General features: G+C 43.1%; 1 protein-coding gene across 1 annotated transcript in view; it reads right to left on the bottom strand.

Moving 5' to 3' along the window:
- VAPA (VAMP associated protein A) overlaps positions 1-21,276 on the bottom strand; it is a 56,664-nt gene that overhangs the window by 20,096 nt on the left and 15,292 nt on the right. Inside the window, exon 2 of the mRNA XM_075585375.1 lies at positions 4,398-4,550. Coding sequence (XP_075441490.1) covers positions 4,398-4,550 — 153 coding nt within the window. The remainder of the gene's footprint in view (positions 1-4,397; positions 4,551-21,276) is intronic.

The raw sequence follows: 21,276 nt of genomic DNA, 5'->3' as shown, positions 1-21,276 counted from the left end.
GCTTCCTATTGGCCCAAGTGACGCGGGAGATTTTAAACAGCAGAAAACTGCAGAGACATACCGGTACCCCATTCGGAGGTCTCTCTGGAAGCAGTGGGTCGCAGGAGCTGAAATTAGTGGGGTTCAGCTCCGGAGACACAGATATAAAATCTGTATTAAAAGAAAATTAAAGACAAAATACAGACATGGATTGCTCTACAGTTTCATAGCATCATTACCTTAGAATTGGGTGGCTCACCTGAAGCGGTCACTATTTACCGAGTGACCGGAAGGGAGTTTGTTAATGTTAAACAAAGTGCAATATGGCTATGCAACAAAAGCAAGAGAAACAAAACCAAAAGACATGGCAGCAATAGCCTAAGATTGCAGATTGTCAATCATTGAAGAACATGTGTCACACATACTTCCCTCCCTCAGAACCTCTTTGGAAGCAGAGCTTTTAATCACTGCTTCCCCAAGTCACACCCCACAGTGCCTTGCATATTGCTAAACAAGAAAATGGTGAGCATGACTTCACACAACCCCCAATTTTACACTCGTTCTGGGCAACAGGACGAGTGGGGGAATTTTTTTTATTTTTATTTTTAGAGCCTTGGGAATAGCTTAAAATTTTAAATGCGTTCTCCCAACTAAAGGATTTCTCTAAGCCTCAATCCACGTGCAGAGCACAGAGCGTGTTTTTTTTTTAAATTAAAATTGCCCATATGTTGCTACTTCTGTCATACAGGTCATCATAAAATCTTATGGTAGTCTGAAGAAACAAAAGTAGGTCGCATCTACATGGCAATTTAACATTAGAGTAAACGTCTGGGAAACCAGGAAAAGCCCACACAAAATAATTTGCCCGCCAAAAAAAACAACATTTACGTGCAGTGGGATTACATTTTAGGTAAACTAGCAAACAGCACTACAGTAAATCGCATAAACTTTTAATTAAGCAAATAAACTATTCTGAACCATTTTTTGTCTTTTAATCTGATGTATCCAAAAGTTAACAGAAGGAAAAAAAAAAAAAAAAAAAACAGTATGCCGTGTGTGGCTTCCATCAGTCACTCCAGCTGTAGCCTGCTCACTAAGCAGGTATTTCACTTGACGGAAGGTATTCCCTGTTGCAGCAGAGGTTTTTCAGATCAGCAGCAAGAGGCAGCCAGGGCTGTGCCAAATGATAGACGCCTTCCAGCAGCACTTGTGTTTACAAGATCCACTAAACCAATAAAACACTGACGCTTAGAGAAAAATCCGTGTGATGTAATAGCATTTGGAGAGGAAAGGAGGAAGTAGTAACACGGCACAAGTTCTAATTCTTTTCTCCCGATCTTAGTCAACAGCATGTTATTTATTGAAAAAAATGATATATACAATTTTTCTTCACTCACGATACAAAAAGGAAAAGACATGAAATGCCCAAATTGGTGGACTCAGACGCTCGGCGACTGGGGAGGACATTAGATGGCCATTCCCCCTCCCTGTCCCCCTTTCTTTTTCTAGCTCCCTCCTATCTGGAGGACTTGCCTTTCAGGCAACTATCTACGCTTTCCCCTTTATTTAAAAAATGTTTATATGTTAGGTTGTTTATAAAAAATACTATGTATGTTTGTTGTATAACTGCCTAATAAAACTATTTGAAAAAAAAAAAACAGTATGCATGAAATTACCTCTTCTCAAGCTCTAGGATTTTAATGGCATTTTCTTTGGTTTTCCTATTTTCATGATACAAAGAAGTTATTTTGTTTAGGAGTCTTTTATTTGAGTGCAACTAAGGCCCGGGCCATAGAGGGGGGAGCCGGGCTGAACCGCGTGAACGCTGAGGCTCGCCTGCAGAAGCTGTGCGATTCCACGCACATACAGGCAAGCCAGCGTCCGCAATCGGAGGTGGGGGGAGACTGAGGGAGGCGGGGCAGTGACGTCGCTGGGCCAATCGCCCGCGACGTACTGACGTCGACGTCACGGCGCCGTCCCACTCTCATTGGAGGTTTTCAGCCGACAGCGTGCTGAAAAACAGCTTGGCGCTCGGCTGAAAACTCCAAAGCCTCCGCACGCCTGCGGACGCTCGCGCGAGCCCCCTCTCAAGGCATCCTCATTGAGGATGCAGGGGCTCAGCGCTGAGCGTCCGCACGCCTCAGCACGGCCTGTCCTTGTATGGACTCGGCCTTAGAGGGATACTGCTCGACTGTAGCCTTCTGTTATGCATGAAATTAAAACCACTCGAAGGGTTCTCGATGGCAACTATCTTTCAGGTACATGGTATGGACTCCATCGCAGAAAGTATTGTATTGTAGCCCCTGACTGGTAACAGAATATCTACAGGTGCTCAGCCTATTTCAGTCTACTTTGTTAAACAAGCTACCCCGTGTGCCGAACCTGCAGGGTGTTACGCCAAGCTTTTCTAGCACGGAAGTGGCCATATAGTTATTCTTGAGAACGGTTCCAATATTTCGTGAATCACCGTCTCTCTCTAAAATGTTCACGAGAGTGCTCGTTTCTGTATTTTATATTGTCATTGGGCCAGTTTACATTCACAGTACAAAAACAGAAGTGTGGATATTGTTTTAGAGCACTTTTCGGCCATGTGCTTAAAGGCTAAGCCCTCCAAGGAGGAAAGTGGACAAATGATAGTAACAGGTTTTATAGGTTAAATATAGGCGATTAACACATACTGGTAATTAGAGAAAAAAAAGAAGTTTCAGTATTAACCCTTCATCCTAGCCAATAGTGATAACATGACCATAATTGGCACCGACATTGCACACAGAAGCGGAAGTAGTCAGGGACTGAAGTTGCAATCTCTTTTAGAAACGAACAAGACATCTATGTTGTTTGGGCAATGTCACAAGTATACCCAGGTAGAGTATATGATGTTACCTCAATAATATAGGCAACTTAAAATGTGTGCTTTTTGTTTTATTATTTAATTAAATTTTTCCCCAGAATATAAATGAGTAAATTTGTTACTTTTGGGCGTTTGACTAAGGAAGCTGGTTTCACTGACCAATTGTTTAAAAAACTGTATAGTTCTTCCCACCCCCCCCCCCCCCTTTAAAATCCACATACAAAAAATATATATATTTATGTATACACATTTATGTATATGTAGACTTGTCTACCTGTATTGGCTAATCATTTTATATTACAAACCTTTAAAAGTCCTCAAACTTATAACAAAGCAATGACACGGCTAAAGGAGAAAACATAGGTTAAAAGTTGTTTACAAACAAAATTCGGACCAATTGAGAACCCATCAAGGCTGATCCCTCTGGTACACAACCCAGGATTCATCCCAAGCTATAACTCAGGTCAATTTGAGGGAAGGCAAGAAAGGAATATCGTAGATCTTGGGCACATGCTATCAAATTATGACATGAGGAGATGAAAGCAAAGTATTCCCTGCCCAATGAAGACTTCTATAAGTATCTTCAGGCCAGACATTTTGTTAAACAGTCTTTGCAGGTAATAATTCATTCCCACCACCCACAGTATTGGAAAATCTATGTAGAAATAGGTCCCATCAAGGGGGGTGGGGGAACACACACACACAAAACAAAAAAAAACCACTCAATTATTTATCAGGAACTAGACCAATGGGGGTCAATGCCGGATCATAACTACATGACAAAATAGGAACACAATTTAAATACAGAAATAACACGAGAGGATTGGGGGGACATTTGGGAAATGGCCTCAAAAACATCCATATGCACCACTACAAAAGAGAATATATACAAGATTCTATTCAGATGGCACCTGACCCCAAAACATTAAGTATAATCTTTCCAGGAGCCTTTAATCTGTGCTGGAGGAACTGTGGCCAGGTGGGTGACTTGGTTCATATTCAGTGGTTGTGTCCAAAGGCTTTGGAAAATGATACAAAAATGAATAGAACAATAGAAGTTACTATACCATGGGATCCGCTGATAATTGCTCTGGCCAAACCAATGGCAAATACAAGCAATTCAAATTTAAAAAAAAAAAACCTTATATCCCATATCCTAACAGCAGGGAGATGCACTCTGTTTCCTGGAAAAACATGAATTCCCCTTCAAAAAGTATGATGGAGAAAAAAAAAAGAGGAGAGAATAGACACGATAGAAAAACTCACAGCCTTGCCAACAATGTACTACTCGCTTTCCATAAGGTCTGGGACCCCTGGATCAACAGTTAAAATAGGGGAAATACGTGTTGCTTATGCTTATTAATTTCTCTCTTTTTTTTTTTAGAAGTACTGTATTATATAACTATCTGTTCATAACTCAATAAAAAAAAATATATATTTGTACTAAAACTATTTGTTTACATGAAAGGAATCCGGTCATAAAAAGAAACAAATTAAACATCAACAATATTGTGGTAAGTTGGTAAAGGTTTGAATGTCAGATCCATTGTGATAAAAACACAATTACCTGAGACTATGACAGAAGATCCAGGATCGATGTTGCCACTGTTTGGTCGCACACAGTAACGACGAGGGGCTGTAGTTTTCACTTTGAAGCATACTTTTTTCTCTGATGGATTCCGCAGTTTGAGATTTGTAGTGACGACATCTGTAAATGGACCTGCAGAGATTCAAAGATAGATAATTAACTTAAAAGGCAAAAATACATCCCAACTGCTTTATTACACCACCAATAGCATTGTTGATGAGCGCCCGCTTGTGTCAAAATGGCGTCAGTTTCTCAAGTAGAATGCTCATTAGGAGAGTCCTGAGTTAAATCGCAACCTTTGTCATTGTGGGTCCGATTTTACTACCAGTTCATCAAGTTTGAGTCAGTATGTTTGAATCAACTTGAGAATTATTTTGAGCACTGAAAATAGTAAGTATAATGTCACGAAAATAAAGGCGAAAGTCAAACCGTTGGAAAAATTACCATTAAATGAAAAGGAGAGAGACATACATAAACACTGAAAGACCAGTTATTGGTTTCCAGGAACATGTGTTGACAAAGTTTAGTATAGGCATAGTTTCCCATCTACACAATATTAAAGCTGGCCATGAATCAATCTTTCCTAACCTCACATCGTTATACCTCAATTTGTCATGCCCTCTGTCTATATCCTACATTTCCTTTAACATTCTCACCCTGGGAACCTAACGACCCTGCTGTAATTCTCTCAATGCCGTTGGCATGAAACTGCCTCAGTAGATGACCCACTATCAATGTATTTTAAAGTTGCATTTTCCCTACGGATTTCAATTAAAAAAATAAATACATGCCGTTGACCAGGCCTTTTAGCAAACACTAGCTGTGCACATAAAGACGAGGCCTGTATGGTTCCGAAAGCGCTGTACACCAATATAATCTATGACTTTCTTTTGTTGGGTCCTTAAAAGGCAACAAGCTATAAAAATGTGGTGACTACACGGATTCTTTCCTTGCTCCATCATTCGGCAGCACTACAAAGATATCCATCTGTATATTTTGTTGGCTTGTGACTACTTCATACTTTAACAAGTAATGCAATTCATTCACATGAACTTTAACACAACATTAATGAGCAACAAAAAAATAATAATTGTGCTGACAAAGTCTGAAACACTCCACACGCAATGTTTCCTTCTGTCTTCAGTAGTAGCTTTATTCCTCATATTATACAACACCATACATCCTATGCTGCCAATCATAACTGGATTAGTAAGGATTGACCAGAAGTTGATACAATAATTGGTTCTAAATGAACCAAAGTGATGGAGAAGTCATTAATAAAAACAGTTGTTTCTGTGCAAAGTCCAGTTGATGTGGTTCTCATAATTAACTCATGCCAGACCAGCGATATTCCCCAGATTTTTTTTTTTTTAACCCTTTTTAGGCAACGAGGAGTTGATGGGGAGAGGGGGGAGGGAGAGAGGAGTTATGCAGTGCACAGGTACAGTACGCCACAGTCTGGGGACAAGATGGAGCGCTGAGATGCAGCAACCAAATTGTTCCCCCAGGTTAAGTGTTCTCGTCTGGGGGATTTAAAACCCACAGAGCTAAAAAGCATTGTAGTTGACCTCTGCAAACTCCCCCAGATCTGTTTAGATTTTAAAAAGCCATATTTGTTTCCACTATCAATAAAATTCCTTTTTGTTTATTAAATGTTTCTGAAGAGAAAAAGGTGGTGGTTCCCAAAGTGTCAGGATGCACATTTTTACTCGCCACTATTTCCTTGTCTACCTGCAGTTTCTAAACACAGACAGACAGACAGACAGACAGACAGACAGACAGACAGGCAAGTAATTTTGACCCCACAAAAAAAGTTACAAAATTAAAATAAAAAACAGCAAAGCATTACATTTCTTTTTTCTTTCAAATGTCCTACAAGTTGTCGGCTGCAATTTTTCAACCTGAGACGGGCAACTAGCTACTAGCCCTTTGTATTATACATAAGATACCTGACCAGTCCGTAAAAGAAAATCTGTACAAATTCAACATCCTGTTTCTGTGTGTGTGAAAATGTACCGAATAGTGATATCTTTGGGGAGCTTTTCTGGTGTGTAAGACATTGGCAACTCCTTGCAGAGAGATTAAAACATTCAACTTTTAGCTCACATTAAACACACGTTTAACAAGAGTATAAGTACCTCTCATTATTTGTCATTTCTGGATATGTACATTGTTATTGTTTTTTTTATTTATTAAAATGATTACGGGAAAAAAATCTGAAACTAATGCAATATGCATCAACACAAACATATTAACATGAATTACAAAAAAGGATGCCAAGATGGAGGCATGGGTCATCCGCACATGGCAAAAGTTGTGCCTTATAATTATATCCCAAATAGGTGTTGGTCAGAAAACCTCATCTGTTGCACTCATGTTCCTCACTTAATAAAAGCAAAACAACGGTTATGGGCCCATACGTTTTTATAAGGACCCATAGTATTGCATTTCTAAACTTAAGACATGACGTTGATCCACGGCAAAGTTCTAAAGAAAATGGTCTGCAGATACCATTTTAAATGGTTACTTTTCATATGAATTGCTGCAGACTTTAGAGACTTCTAATACACAGTCATCAATTATCGTAATAGAGGTCACGGGAGACAACGACCAACATACCAGGGATCAATTCGCCAGATAGAATCGCAGAGTTTATAAAATTAATTTATTGGAAGAAATATCCACAGCTATTTCCAGCAAAACAAACACTTGCAACTGGGAAACCCCATAAAACTAGGTGCAAGGATCTCCCCCAAGAGATTTACCGAGTGTTCCCTTCCCTGCAAAATCCTCTGCAGCGTCTCCCCGTTGCACACAGCTCCTTGCCAAGCTGCAGGTTCTTAAAAATCTCTTCCACAACTAGCTAACAAAGAGCTGCTCTTCTCACCAGGAATCTCCCCTCCCCCAGGTGTTTGCAACACCCCCAGCCCGATGGGTGACGGAGTTGCTTAGAAAGTGTGGTTCTAAGGCTGCATCCATGGTTACTAATTGCTTGCCGAGGCGCGCGGAGGCTGAGGGAAAGCAGGTGCTTTCCCTGGCCTTAGACCGCGCGCCGTCCGGGGGCGGGCCAGTGACGTCACGGAGCTGGTTCGCCCTCATTGGGCGAACTGCTCACGTGACCGGCCCTGCGCTCCGGCGAGCGCCAAATCTAAATTTTGTATAAGACCTACGCTTCCGCACGCTTGCGGAAGCGTAGGCGAGCCCCTACTATAGCCGCTCATTGCGGCTGTAGGGGCTCAGTGGTAAGCACCAGCGCGCCTCAGCACGGGTCAGCGCGCAAGTGCTGACCATGCCCGAGGCCTAAGACTTTAAGAAGGGAGATCAATCCTAAACAGTTAAAGTACATTAATAGCAAAAATATTAAAAATGAGGATTCTATATTCATTGTAAGCTGGTCACGCAAATTAGTGATAAAATGTAGAGGTATTACATTGTTTTTCCTCCACATACAAGAGAGGAGCCAACTACAAAACCTATTACAAGAGGAAGCCAAAACCTTAACATTAACTCTTCTTTGGATAACACCGTAAGAAGTGCAAAGGTGGCTTGATAATGTAGATAAAGCACGTGGCCTCGATGGTATGCACTAAAGGCGCTCAATTCACTCCTAGCCAGAACATGCTATTTAATATTGAAGTCTATTTCCACAGGCTCCGTACCACAACATTGGTGTAAAGCAGATGTTGAACCTGTATTTAAAAACAGATGGATCGCAAATCAGGGAAATAGACCTGTAAACCTGACATCAATAGAGGGAAAGCTACTTTTTACGTGTTTATTAAGGGATCGGGAATACACTTTGGATAAAATGATTAGTAAATTGCGTTATTTATTAGGGATTGGTCATGCTAAACTATTCTATAAAGCATTAGTAACACCACACCTTGAATATGGAGTACAATTTTGGGCACCACTCCTTAGAAAATAAATTATGGAACTAGAGAGAGCAGAGAAGAGCCAGCAAATTAATAAAGGGGATGGACAATCTGTCTGAGGAGAGGCTAGAAAAATTAGATGTATTTACATTAGAAAAGAGGCGTCTAAGAGGGGATATGACAACTATATACAAATATAGTCGGGGACAGTACAAGGAGCTTTCAAATGAACTATTCATCCCAAGGGCAGTACAAAGGACTCAGGGGCCATCCCTTAAGGTTGGAGGCAAGGAGATTTCACCAGCAACAAAGGAAAGGGTTCTTTACAGTAAGGGCAGTTAAAATGTGGAATTCATTACCCATGGAGACTGTGATGGCAGATACAATAGATTTGTCAAAAAAAAAAGTTTGGACATCTTTTTAGAAAGGAACACAGGGATACCCAATACATAAACATGGGAAGGAAGTTGATCTGCCCACATTGCTCCAGACTGGGTGCTGACCAGTCATCCAGGTTTCAGATGGAGGCCTGAGAAAGTATAAAAGCGGATGCCGCTCACAGCTCCACGGTTGGTCTGTGTGTCGAGAGACCAACTGGAAAGTGAACTGTATCCAGAGTTACAGGGATACTCTGAACGGATCGGTCAAGACCGCATACTGGGTAAGATAGCTCCGACAGCACACCGTGAGCAAAGAGTGCCCTGTACAAAGTTTGTGGTAAACTATTCCCCTGTATTCCTCCCTGTTGCCGCTGGACAGAATAAGCCTATGTTATTTAACCGTCTCATTCTGCCTCGTGTTTGCGATCCCTGTTAACAGCCTGGTCTACAATGACAGCTAATCTCAGCCATGGGTTACACCAGAGTTTAAGATTATTGCATGTGGAATGCTATGAAAAAAAGGGTACACAATGGCACCAACACTGTGTAAATAAACTCACATTACAAAATATAACAAAGGCAGAAAGAAGCAATACTATTTGTTGCGCACTTAGTTGGTCATTTGTCCTATGCATTTGTTTTTTGTTTTACTTCCAAAGAACACGACATCAATAAAAACAAACATTAACAAAAAGTTGAACCAATGAAATTTCCATATTTAATGTATCTGTAAAATGGATTATTTTTGTACAAAAATCTGACAGTGCTGTATATTGTGCGTTTGTGTCTGCGCGCATGTGATTTCCATCAGTTTCACCCTTGTTCACAGAGGGGTGTGTATCAAGAAGAGCAACTTGCTCTACAATATTGCAGCAAAAATGTTCATCTGCATCAGTTTGCACCAGTGGCTCATACTTCTGTCAGCAAAGCATAAACCAGTCAACATAAATGTGTTTAGGCAATAACAAAAAATGGATTTTCAACGTAAAGTGACCACGTGGTTGTATGCAACATCTTAGTCCACAAAAAAATTGCCATTGTGATTTTCGAAAGTTGCTTTGTAATTTATGATTATGGCAAACATGGAATCCTTATTTCATCAAATCTAGACTGAACATAATGTAAGGAGAGTGTGTGTCAGTAGGACACAAACAAATAACATATTCGTGCTTCTTTGCATTATATCCAATATTGATAACCACCTGAAAGTGGAACCTAAACTGAACTAAAATGACCTCAAACAAAATCATTTACTGCTCTTGTCTAAAGCAGACCCACAATGATGCATAAGGCCACGTCCATAGAAAGACAAGCCACGCTGAGCCATGCGCGCGCTCCGCGCTGAGCCCCTGCATCCTCAATGAGGATGTCTTTAGAGGGGGCTCACGCGAGCGTCCGCAGGCGTGCTGAGGCTTTGGATTTGTCAGCCGACAGCCAAGCTGTTTTTCAGAGCTGAAAACATCCAATCAGCGCAAAGCAGCGTCAACGTCACGGCGCTGTGACGTCGGCGCCGTGACGTTGACGTCGGTGCGTCGCGGGCGATTAGCCCAGCGACATCACTGCCCCGCCTCCCTCTGCCTCCCCCCGCCTCCCGATCGCGCACACCGGCTTGCCTGCATGGGCATGAAATTGCGCAGATTTCAGCAAGCGAGCCCCAGCGTCAGCACGGCTCCGAACTGCTCACCCCTCTATGGCCTCAGCCTAAGGCTTTCGAAACACGGAAGGGGCCCAGTAATGAAGGCAACATACACGCACTAAATTGCCATCACATTGTTCCACGTGTACACTGTACAAACTTTATACTTCTTCTGTAAACTGTAATAGCACATGTTGAAATACAAGTCTAACAAGCTAGGAAGGGCAGAGATACCAGCAATAATGTGCTTTTACATTTACCTGGTTATGAAACATTTTTTTTTTTCCATTTTAACACTGACCAATTACATTTTATTATTTTTTATTTTTTTTAAATAGCACAAATAACTTAGAGCAATCGTTCCCAAGTAAAAAAATGTGCCGTATGCAAAAGTAAGGCGAGACCGAAAAAGCATTTTAATTACGCAAGTAGATCCCCTCCAGGCTTAAAGAATACCATTTTTCCCGTTTGCTTTGTACAGATGTGGCTAGATACAAGTCCCGCCTGCGCAGCACTTTGAGCGCGACCATGATCACGGCCCAGCGCAGAGGGAATTTCCCAGAAGGATTGACGCAGCAGCGGTCGCCGTTTCTGAATGGGACTTCCCCTGCGTTAATTCTACCAGGTCGCACCTGTCTGTAAGATCTGGCAGAGAGACCAGTCCCTCTCTCGGTGTCTCCCTGCACAACAGATCTCATCAAGCAATGGATTCCCAGACGGGAAATTAATGCTGAGAACCCTGCTTCAATTTTATGTATAGAGAGCAGTCCCTCTGCACTGATCTTACAGACTGGTGGGGCCCAGTAGGTTTAATACAGCGGGAGTCCAATTCAGCTGTAGGGACCCCTGCTGCGTTGATCCCTTCAGGGCAGCTCGTTACTGGGCTTTTGGGTACAGGGAAGCTGCAAATCGGGCCACGGTCAGACTCTGCTTATCAGCAGTTTCCTCGCACCCAAAACGAACTATGATAGCACTGCATCTGTAGATGTCAGACTTACATTTATTTATAAAAATGTTTTACCAGGAAGTAATACATTGAGAGTTACCTCTCGTTTTCAAGTATGTCCTGGGCACCGAGTTACGATGACAAATAATACATGGTTACAAATACAGTTACATAAGTGAACAGGGTATACATCATATACAAGACATTACGTGCACAGTTAAATATATATATTATAGGCGTATGTAACAGTTAGACCAGGTTAAAATGTGAAACAGCTTTGGTTTTGAAAGAACTTAGACTGGTGGTGGCTGTGAAAGACTCCGGTAGATTGTTCCAGTTGTGAGGGGCACGGTAAGAGGAGGAGCGAGCAGATACTTTGCAGAACCTTGAACAGTCTTTTGGAGACAGATCTCAGATAAGTCCTGCATGTGGTAGGGGTGAGGTGCTTGTTCAGATAGACTGGTAGTTTGCCCAGAAAGTATTTGAAGGTAAGACAAACTTTGCGCCTTGACTCAAGTGATGACCAATCTAGTTCTTTGAGCATTTCGCAGTGATGTGTGTTGTAGTTGCATTGTAATGCGGCATATTGAATTGTTGAGGGTGTCAAGTTTGCTAAGGTGGATTTGGGGTGCCGTGCACTATGCCTCCATAGTCGATAATTGGCATTAGCATCTGCTTTGTGAAAGGCTTTCTGACCAGCAGACTTCGGAATTTGTTCCTGTAAAGTACACCTAGTTTGGCATATTTTTTTGATGCCAGGGTATCAAGGTGCATCCCGAATGTTAAATGGGAGTAAAACTATATGCCCAGATATTTAAAACTAGTAACAGGAGTTAGGGTAGTATTAGCGTTGGTACTGATCTGGAGCTCAGTCATTGGAAGCTTTAAAATGTTGCCTTGGTCCCAAATACCATTGTTACAGTCGTCAGTGTTTAAAAACAGGTTGTTTTGTGAAATCCAATTTTCAAGTCTCAAAAAGTCAGATTGAAATTTGTGTTCAAGGTCGGAGAGGTTATGGCTGTGTGCATATAAGATTGTGTCATCTGCATACATGTGTATTGAAGCTCCCTTACAAGCTGTGGGAAGATCATTGATGAACACTGAGAAGAGATGGGGCCCAGAACAGAGCCTTGCGGGACACCGCAGGTGATATCCAAAGGGTTGGAGTTAGAGCCCGAGATAGACCCATGTTGGGATCTACCTGATGGGTAGAACTGAAACCAGTTTAAAGCATGCTTCCCTATTCCAGAGCTCTGGAGTTTAAGCAAGAGAACATGAACGGTATCAAAAGCATTAGCAAAATCTAGGAACATTGCACCAGTGAGTTGTCCCCGTTCCATACCACACTGGATTTCATTGCAAACTTTTAGCAGGGCAGTTACCGTGGAGTGTTTGGGGCGAAAGCCAGATTGGAATTGGCTGGGGAAATTTGACTTGGTATAGTAATCGCTTAAGTGGGAGTGAACATATTTTTCCATGACTTTGGATAGTACATGGTAAATTAAGTGCTTTAATGAAACGTCAACTGATAATGGACACAAAGGGGCAGACAAAAATAAGCTTACCAATGTAATTGGCTTATTTAAAAGCCTATTTCAGAGCAGAAAGGAGTGAAATGCAATTATCTCTTGTAAACAACGTCACCGATACTGTATTGCATGAAGCATTTTTAGTCTTCTACGTGTAGCTGTTTAGGATAGAACACAAACGTAGCTGTCACAGAGTAAAGGGAAGCTCCGCATGGATAATAACCATTTTCCACTGGAAGAACGGGCTGGGCTCCTCAAAACAGGATTAGAACAGATGTTAAAAAGTTACCTAAAACCAACAAACAGATCAATGGTTTACTTTGAGATTGGGCTACAGTAAAAAATTCTCATATCGGGTTAAACTGAAGTTATGGTAGCAAAAAGTATAGTGGGTTAAAAGTAGGTGATTGCCACTCATTAAAATTTTTTTTTTACATTTTTCCATGGTAACCACATGCTTTTGTGTGTCATAAGTAACATCAAAAAGCAATTATAATGCCTCCAGACTCCTTTACATTTTGCTTCCATAACATCACTAGAGGAGAAGTACATTTTGAACATACTTCCAATTTTAAAAGGCAGACTGCAGTACGGAGTGTATTCAAATCAATAAGGGCACAATAACTATACACTGGAAGACAAGATTATGGATGAACCTGAACCAGAGGAAGCGAAACATGCAAACATTAGGAAAATGTTCCTAATCGGACAATGTACATGTCTCCTACTTTCTCACCTACGGTTACCAAACAAACGCCTACTTAATCTTCACCCGACCTAACCACTCTGCTACCTTGCACCTTGCCTTCGCCGTTAATACTCAGCATAGCCATTGATGAGCCGAAGTTGGCGAAACATTCAGTTGCTTAAGCAGGAAGGTGCGTTATTAGGTCCTTTAAAAACACTGCCCTCAATCTCCGAGGACCACCTACAACATCACAAATCCAAGGTGGCAACGCCTGACTCCAGTGAAGATGATTTCACAATAACCCATGTTGCTATTTTCAGTGAAGTAAATGACAAACAGGGGAACATTTCCAGATGATGGGAATTCCTGCACCTTACGTGGATGTGCCCCTGCAGTGTTACTTCTAATGCAGCTTACAGAGAAGTACATTTCTCTACATGTAAATGACACTTCCTTACTTTAGGTACACCCAGTTAGGTACTTTGACGAATCAAGATGTCTAATTACAAACCGCCTTCCGAATAAGGAGTGTGGAGGTTTTCCAGTTCTTTGGCCCAATTCAAGATACCATGTATTGGACACAGGCATATCTAGAAATGTGAGGCCTCCAGTAACATGGTTAAATGAATGAAATATCAAGTAGACTGAAGTCTTGCAGAGTATGCAGATTCCCTACAATGGTGGGCAAAATCTTTGAAAGCATTTAAAAAAAAAAAAACACTGTAATTGTTGGAATATCTCGTGTGTTTTTTTTTTTTTTTTTAAAGTGCCAAATATGCCCAACCTTTTGTCTCAGCTTGAATTTTGTAGGAGAATAACGCAGGCTAACAATACCAGACATTGTGTTTTTGCTATATGCATGTGGTAGCAGGGAACCCGACTGCTTACCACAAAATGTTCCTTTAACAGGAAATGAATGTTTTACATATGGCTGCATATTTATCTAAAAATAAATAAATATGTCTGGATGGAAAATAGAATTCTGCAACTGGCTGTATTTGTATTTTTATTTTATTATTATGGATAACTTGGCATTATTCAATCCCCTATCCCATTCAGAGTGCTCAAGGATAAGCCTCAAACATAATATCCAAGTCACATGATGTTTGCCCAGTGACCAGAAACTACAGCTGAATGAAAAACAAAAAAAAAAAACAAATGTGCTTTGAATACATGTACGGTGTACAACCTTTTCTTAAGAAGACATATGCCCAGTTATATTAAACATGCTCCCAAGACGCTTGTGTCTACAGGAAACCTTTGCAACCTTATATTTATACCTTAGTCCAGGGGTGCGCAATCATATTCCCCTGCCGGCTCTCCTGCTCCAACCCCTCCCCCCCATCCTTACCTTGGCTCTGGAGTTCTGACATCAAGTTGCAATGGCAACGCGGCATCGTGTGACCCCGTGGTGTCATTTGACGCCACGATGCGTCTCCAGAAGCCATCTGAACCAAGGTAAGTGAAGTTTACAGAGGCCTTCGCCTCTCCCCCGGCATTTAATTTAAATGCCTTAGGGAAGCATGCGGGGTCTATAAACCGCGCCCCCCGCAGAGAATCTCGTAACCCCCAGTTTGCATACCCCTAACTTAATCCATTCAGATATCCATTTAAAAAGGCAAATGATTCAACAAAACAAAAAAAAAAATTTAAAAAAATCAGCCCAATCAGAGGGATCCATATAAGCTATGACCTTATAAAAACACCTCCCTTTCAATAACTTGCGGCAAGTGCTATAGCATTATAGTATAGAACATTGCTCCGTGCAAATAATCACAAGAAAACACAAGCAAGCCTTCCATCACCCGGATAACAAGACTGTTGGACTCAATGGAAGATCTGTGTTCTGTGTAGTCCAAATGCGAAAGTTTTTTTTGCTTTCACACTACTTGCTATTTTCACTGCAGACCTGCAATTATCTAATTTTCTGTGCACTGATCACAATGAAATCAACACTTTCAGGGACCTAGCACATTCGTCACCTATTCTAATATTTAAAAAATGAACTTTTTATTTTCAAGTTTTCTATAAGGTGAAGGTAGAACGACGTGTTAAGGGTTTGCGCAGTATACCTTACATTGGGGGCACAGGCCACCACACATTTTTAAGTGAGAAAAGAAATAAAGTGCGCAGCTACTAAAACGTGACGTGGTTGATAGTGACAATAAAGTGAATTGAATAACTTAACTTAAATGGAGCGTCTGCAGCTGCGATGGAGGGGGGGCTCAGGGACCCCCTAAAGCTAACAGAAATACAAAAAAGACACAGCGCACAACGCTCATAGTGCATTAAAGATATTTTTTACGGGGATTCGGCGCACTGGACAAGTGCTCTATCCTTCTATTAGCACCCTACTGCGCGAGTTGTTAGTGTCTGAACGGCGCCGAATCCCCGTGGTGACGTCATCAACCAGGAAGTGCTCCACACGGAGGAGAGTGCCAGCGCCCAGCTGATGCCCAGATTCGCTTTGCTGAAGCACTGCAAGGATCAGCAGTTCCCGTTCTACTCGTGCTCGAGGGAGCAAGAACCAGCAGAGGTTGTGCACCCACCCCAATAGGACCCTGCACCAGTGGGACCAGCGTTTCCACCCCTGTGAGGACACCTAATCCGGTCTCCGGAGGCGTTGGGTAACATATCCCGAAACTGCTTGTTATTACTGCATTTGATGTACGCACATTACTCACCTATGTATTGTTTATGTAAAAAATATCTTTAATGCACTATGAGCGTTGTGCGCTGTGTCTTTTTTGTATTCACCACACATTTTTGCCTGCCTGCCCTCCTTTTTATGCTTGTCCCTTAGGGCAGGTCCATACTGCCGCAGAATGCATTGATCGCGCGGGTGGCAGCAGGAGGGGGCGCGTGTTGCACAATAAATAAGGTGAAACGGATTTCTCTGCGCGACAATCAGGTCACGTGAGCGGTTTGCCCAATGAGGGCAAACCAGCTCCGTCACGCACCATGGCACGCCCCCCCCACGGAGCATCTACCATGGACAGAAAACACAGCCGCTTCCCGTGGGCGACGTCGCAGCCTTCGCACGGGCGAAGGCTGTATGGCCGTAGCCTTACATGACAAACAATGCTTCCTGGATTTCAAGAGAACACAATATGAGTAACCACTAGTGATACAATACCCTCTACGATCAGGGCATGACCTATTTCTCTAGCAAGCCCACTCATTCAGAAACCAAGTACTGTATCCTACCATGGCATCTATGGGACATTAACATGCAAAGTCAATCAATTGTGACGGAATTATCACCTGTCCAAAAGAGGAGTGCACATGGTGCAAATAAAATTATATTTAAAATATATATTTTAACATATTAGGCAGCAACATTCAACAGTGAAGTAAAAAGGGAGATTTAAAACATTTTTTTTAAAAGGGGCCTATTCGTACAAGAGGTGAGGCCGCCCATGCTAAATAATCACAACAAAAAAAAGTTGTCACACCAGATAAGCCACAAAACATGACCAGAACTCAACCTTTCAATTTATTTGCCAACAAATAATAGATAGCATCAATGTCTGCAAAATACTGCCTCTTGACAGCCATTTGTCAACAATGACAGCACAGCAGGGAATCAGTCTCCTAACAGCCAGAACCTCCATCACTTTCAGAGGTATGGAAGAACCACTAAATATCACTTGTAGTGTTCACAATTTCTGATCGGATAGTTCCTTCACTGCACTTAGTCTAATCATAAACACTCTGACTGGCAGCTGCAAGGCTTCTAGCACATTTATCGATGTCCTCAGGCTTCTGATCTTACCTTGTACGCCTGATTTATTTGTTCCTTGGGATTCAACAGAACATTTTTTTTTCTCACGGTTCTAGAAGTTGGGGGCGGGGTGGGGGGGGGGGTGCGGTCACTTCATTGCAACATGGTATTGTGGCTTTAATAACATTAGCTGCAAATGTTTGCTAATTATGGTATCTGCAGCAAACAAACAATGAATGGAAGATGGGCTCCTCTTGCTCCAACCTTCCAGTTACTATGAACACAAAAGTCACAAATGGAGGAGCCATTAAAGACATAACAGACCAACATAAGGATTGTAAAATGGTACCTCTGACAAGCTTGTATCACAAATTACAGGACTTTATTATATTTTGTTGGAGAATTTATTCTACTAAAATAGGAGTAGAAAAAAAAATATATATATTGCTACTACCAAAGATGCTGACCGTCTTTGCTCACTCATGTCCTCTAAACATCTCCGTTTTGACTGCCAGTTTGAAGCTTACAAAGGGCAAGAGAACTACTGCCAATGTATCAGCCATGGGATTTTTGCAGTGTTCACTTTGAGCAGTGGACGACTGGCAGTACTTGTATGCCACTGGTCTTCCAGATCTCGAATGTTAGGGCTTGACCCCGCTGCCTACTACAGCGTCCGCTGTGGCGGACGCTGCACGGACGAGAGCCCTCCCCTCAATGGCGCCGGGCCCGCTGCGAGGGGGGGCCGCAGCGCTCGGGCGAGAGTTGCTCCTGCTCTCAATAGAATTGAGAGCAGGACTCGCGTCGAGCGATTAGGCACGCCCCCCGGCGGTTCAGCCAATGAGGGCGAACCAGCCGGGTGACGTCATGGCCGCGCCCCCGTCACTTGCCCGCCACGCCCCCCGGTCTCTCCTCCTGCAGTGAGTATGTATGTGTGTCAGTCAGAGAGTATGTATGTGTGTTTGTTTGTGTGTGTCGGTCACTGTGTGCATGTGTGTCAGTCACTGTGTGCATGTGTGTCAGTCACTGTGTGCATGTGTGTCAGTCACTGTGTGCATGTGTGTCAGTCACTGTGTGCATGTGTGTCAGTCACTGTGTGCATGTGTGTCAGTCACTGTGTGCATGTGTGTCAGTCACTGTGTGTGTCAGTCACTGTGTGCATGTGTGTCAGTCACTGTGTGCATGTGTGTCAGTCACTGTGTGCATGTGTGTCAGTCACTGTGTGCATGTGTGTCAGTCACTGTGTGCATGTGTGTCAGTCACTGTGTGCATGTGTGTCAGTCACTGTGTGCATGTGTGTCAGTCACTGTGTGCATGTGTGTCAGTCACTGTGTGCATGTGTGTCAGTCACTGTGTGCATGTGTGTCAGTCACTGTGTGCATGTGTGTCAGTCACTGTGTGCATGTGTGTCAGTCAGTGTGTGCATGTGTGTCAGTCAGTGTGTGCATGTGTGTCAGTCAGTGTGTGCATGTGTGTCAGTCAGTGTGTGCATGTGTGTCAGTCAGTGTGTCAGTCAGTGTGTGTGTTTGTGTGTGTGTCAGTGTATTTCTCTCTCTCTCTCTGTGTTGTGTGAATGTCTCTCTGTGTCGGTCAGTGTGCGTGCGTGTGTCAGTCAGTGTGCGTGCGTGTGTCAGTCAGTGTGCGTGCGTGTGTCAGTCAGTGTGCGTGCGTATGTGTGTCAGTCAGTGTGCGTGCGTGCCAGTCAGTGTGCGTGTGTATGTGTGCCAGTCAGTGTGCGTGTGTATGTGTGTCAGTCAGTGTGCGTGTGTATGTGTGTCAGTCAGTGTGCGTGTGTATGTGTGTCAGTCAGTGTGCGTGTGTATGTGTGTCAGTCAGGGTGCGTGTGTATGTGTGTCAGTCAGGGTGCGTGTGTATGTGTGTCAGTCAGTGTGCGTGTGTATGTGTGTCAGTCAGTGTGTGCGTGCGTATGTGTGTCCGTGTGCGTGCGTGCGTATGTGTGTCAGTGTGCGTGCGTCAGTGCGTGCGTCAGTGTGTGTGTATGTGTGTCAGTGTGTGTGTGTGTGTGTATGTGTGTGTATGTGTGTCAGTTAGTGTATGTGTCAGTCAGTGTGTGTGTATGTGTGTGAGTCAGTGTGTGTGTGTGTGTGTGTGTGTGTGTGTGTGAGTCAGTGTGTGTATGTGTGTCAGTCAGTGTGTGTGTGTGTGTGTATGTGTGTGAGTCAGTGTGTGTATGTGTGTGAGTCAGTGTGTGTATGTGTGTGAGTCAGTGTGTGTATGTGTGTCAGTGAGTCAGTGTGTGTGTGTGTATATGTGTGTGTGTATATGTGTGTGTGTGTCTCTCTCTTTCTGTGTCCTGCCCCCTCTCTCCTGACTCCCCCCCCCCCACCCCAGGCGGAGCTGCGGTTTTGTCTGAGTCTCTCCCCCCCTCCTCCCCCACGGAGACGCGGCCGCACCGGGCCCGCCGTATGTGAGGGGCTGATACCGTGATTAAGAGCCCCCCCCCTCCGGCAGTGCTGCGTGGGAAGCGGCACGCTCAAACCCCCCGCTTCCCGCGTTACCGGAGCAGGAGCCAGGAGCGCACGATAACGTCTGTGCGGCCGCCGTTAGGAGCGGCGCTGGCGGCTATCGCCGCCGCATGTCACAGCAGGCGTGGGGGGGAGGGGGAGTTACGTCACTTCCGTTTCATTTTCGTCTCCTTCGCTCCAGTTTTGCCCCATGAGAATAGGTGCCACTAAAGAAGTTTCACTTCAAAAAGGGTTGGTTATTACAATGTATTATGTCCTTAAGGTCACGATTATACACCGCACTGGCGCGCGCCCGCACTCATCGCATTGCGCCAGAGCGATGTGTGAACTTGGCTGCAGGAGATTGGGGAGGCGCGGCGGAAACGTCCCAAAACCATGGACTATAGTTTTAAAATAAAACTACAAAGAGGTCATGCCTGAAGCAAAATAAAATGGGTTACATCAGTCAAAACGATTCACAGTAGACGCAAGTTATCCAATAGCGAAGAACACTTCTATAGGAGCAGCGTTATCTTGGTGAGCAGCACACATACTGTACCATTCAAATTAATAAACAGGCGACTTCCTTTACATTCATGGATATTTAAGTAATGTAATAAAACCTTTGCTTTCAATAAAAAGTATGTTCCTGGATTTTAAACACACACCCTAAAAATGTTGTTTCTAATCTGCCAGTTACAGACTAGCATAGGTTTGTGTAATTGACTTACACACTTGACAGAGAAACGAACACTTGTCCAGTTTTCAGACAGTAATTGTAAGGCCTTGGCGACGGCGCGTGCGACGCAAACAAAAGGTCGTACCTCAATTTTTTTATTTTGTTGCATGACTGCTGGGTCACTTAAGCGGTTCAGCCAATGAGGGCAAACCAGCTTCGTGATGTCAGAGCCACGCCTCCCCTTGTCCACAAATCGCCTCTGTAGCAGGCGCGCACACGCAGGCCTAATATAGCCTCTGCCTAATAGGCCATTTATAACACTGCAAAGACAACAAGAAAATACTGCCATGAAGGAACACATTCATATCCAGCATTGATTGTTTTGACCGCTAACTAATTTAACAGGGAGGGGAAGAAAAAGGGGTGTCTTTAAATGACCCACCGAAAAACAATATCCTTCTCTATATTACAGAAAGTATTAGCTCTTTAGCAACGGAGAGACATTTTTAAAAAGCCAGTGGTTTTTGAGCCAGAAGAGAGACAAACGTAGGTAGCCAGATAACCAATCCTACCCGTATGCAAAGATCGTAAAACAGTCAAGGCAGCTAAAGCTCCATGATGGGGTTCAAAATACAGCTGAAACAGAAGTGAACAAATGATGGGCAGCAAATACATTTGCTAATCACCGCTATTCAAAAAAAATTCCTTTCCTGGGCAGGAAGACATTGGCCATGAGAGGTGTCTTATGTCAAAGCACTGCTTAGTAAATGTGTGTATTGAGTCTCACCGATTTATAGATGGATAAGAGCTATGTGGTTAGTCACACAAAAAAAATTACAGCGTCTTTTGTGCTTAACGAGGCAATCCAATCAAGGACGAAAGGGAACTAATGAAAGTGGCAAGTTAAGCACTGTAGGTTACATTTAACGGATTGACAAC

The sequence above is a fragment of the Ascaphus truei genome, chromosome 2, assembly GCF_040206685.1.
Source record: "Ascaphus truei isolate aAscTru1 chromosome 2, aAscTru1.hap1, whole genome shotgun sequence".
Lineage (NCBI taxonomy): Eukaryota > Metazoa > Chordata > Amphibia > Anura > Ascaphidae > Ascaphus > Ascaphus truei.
Note: the sequence above shows the minus strand (reverse complement) of the source record. Positions and strands in the feature narration are given on the sequence as shown.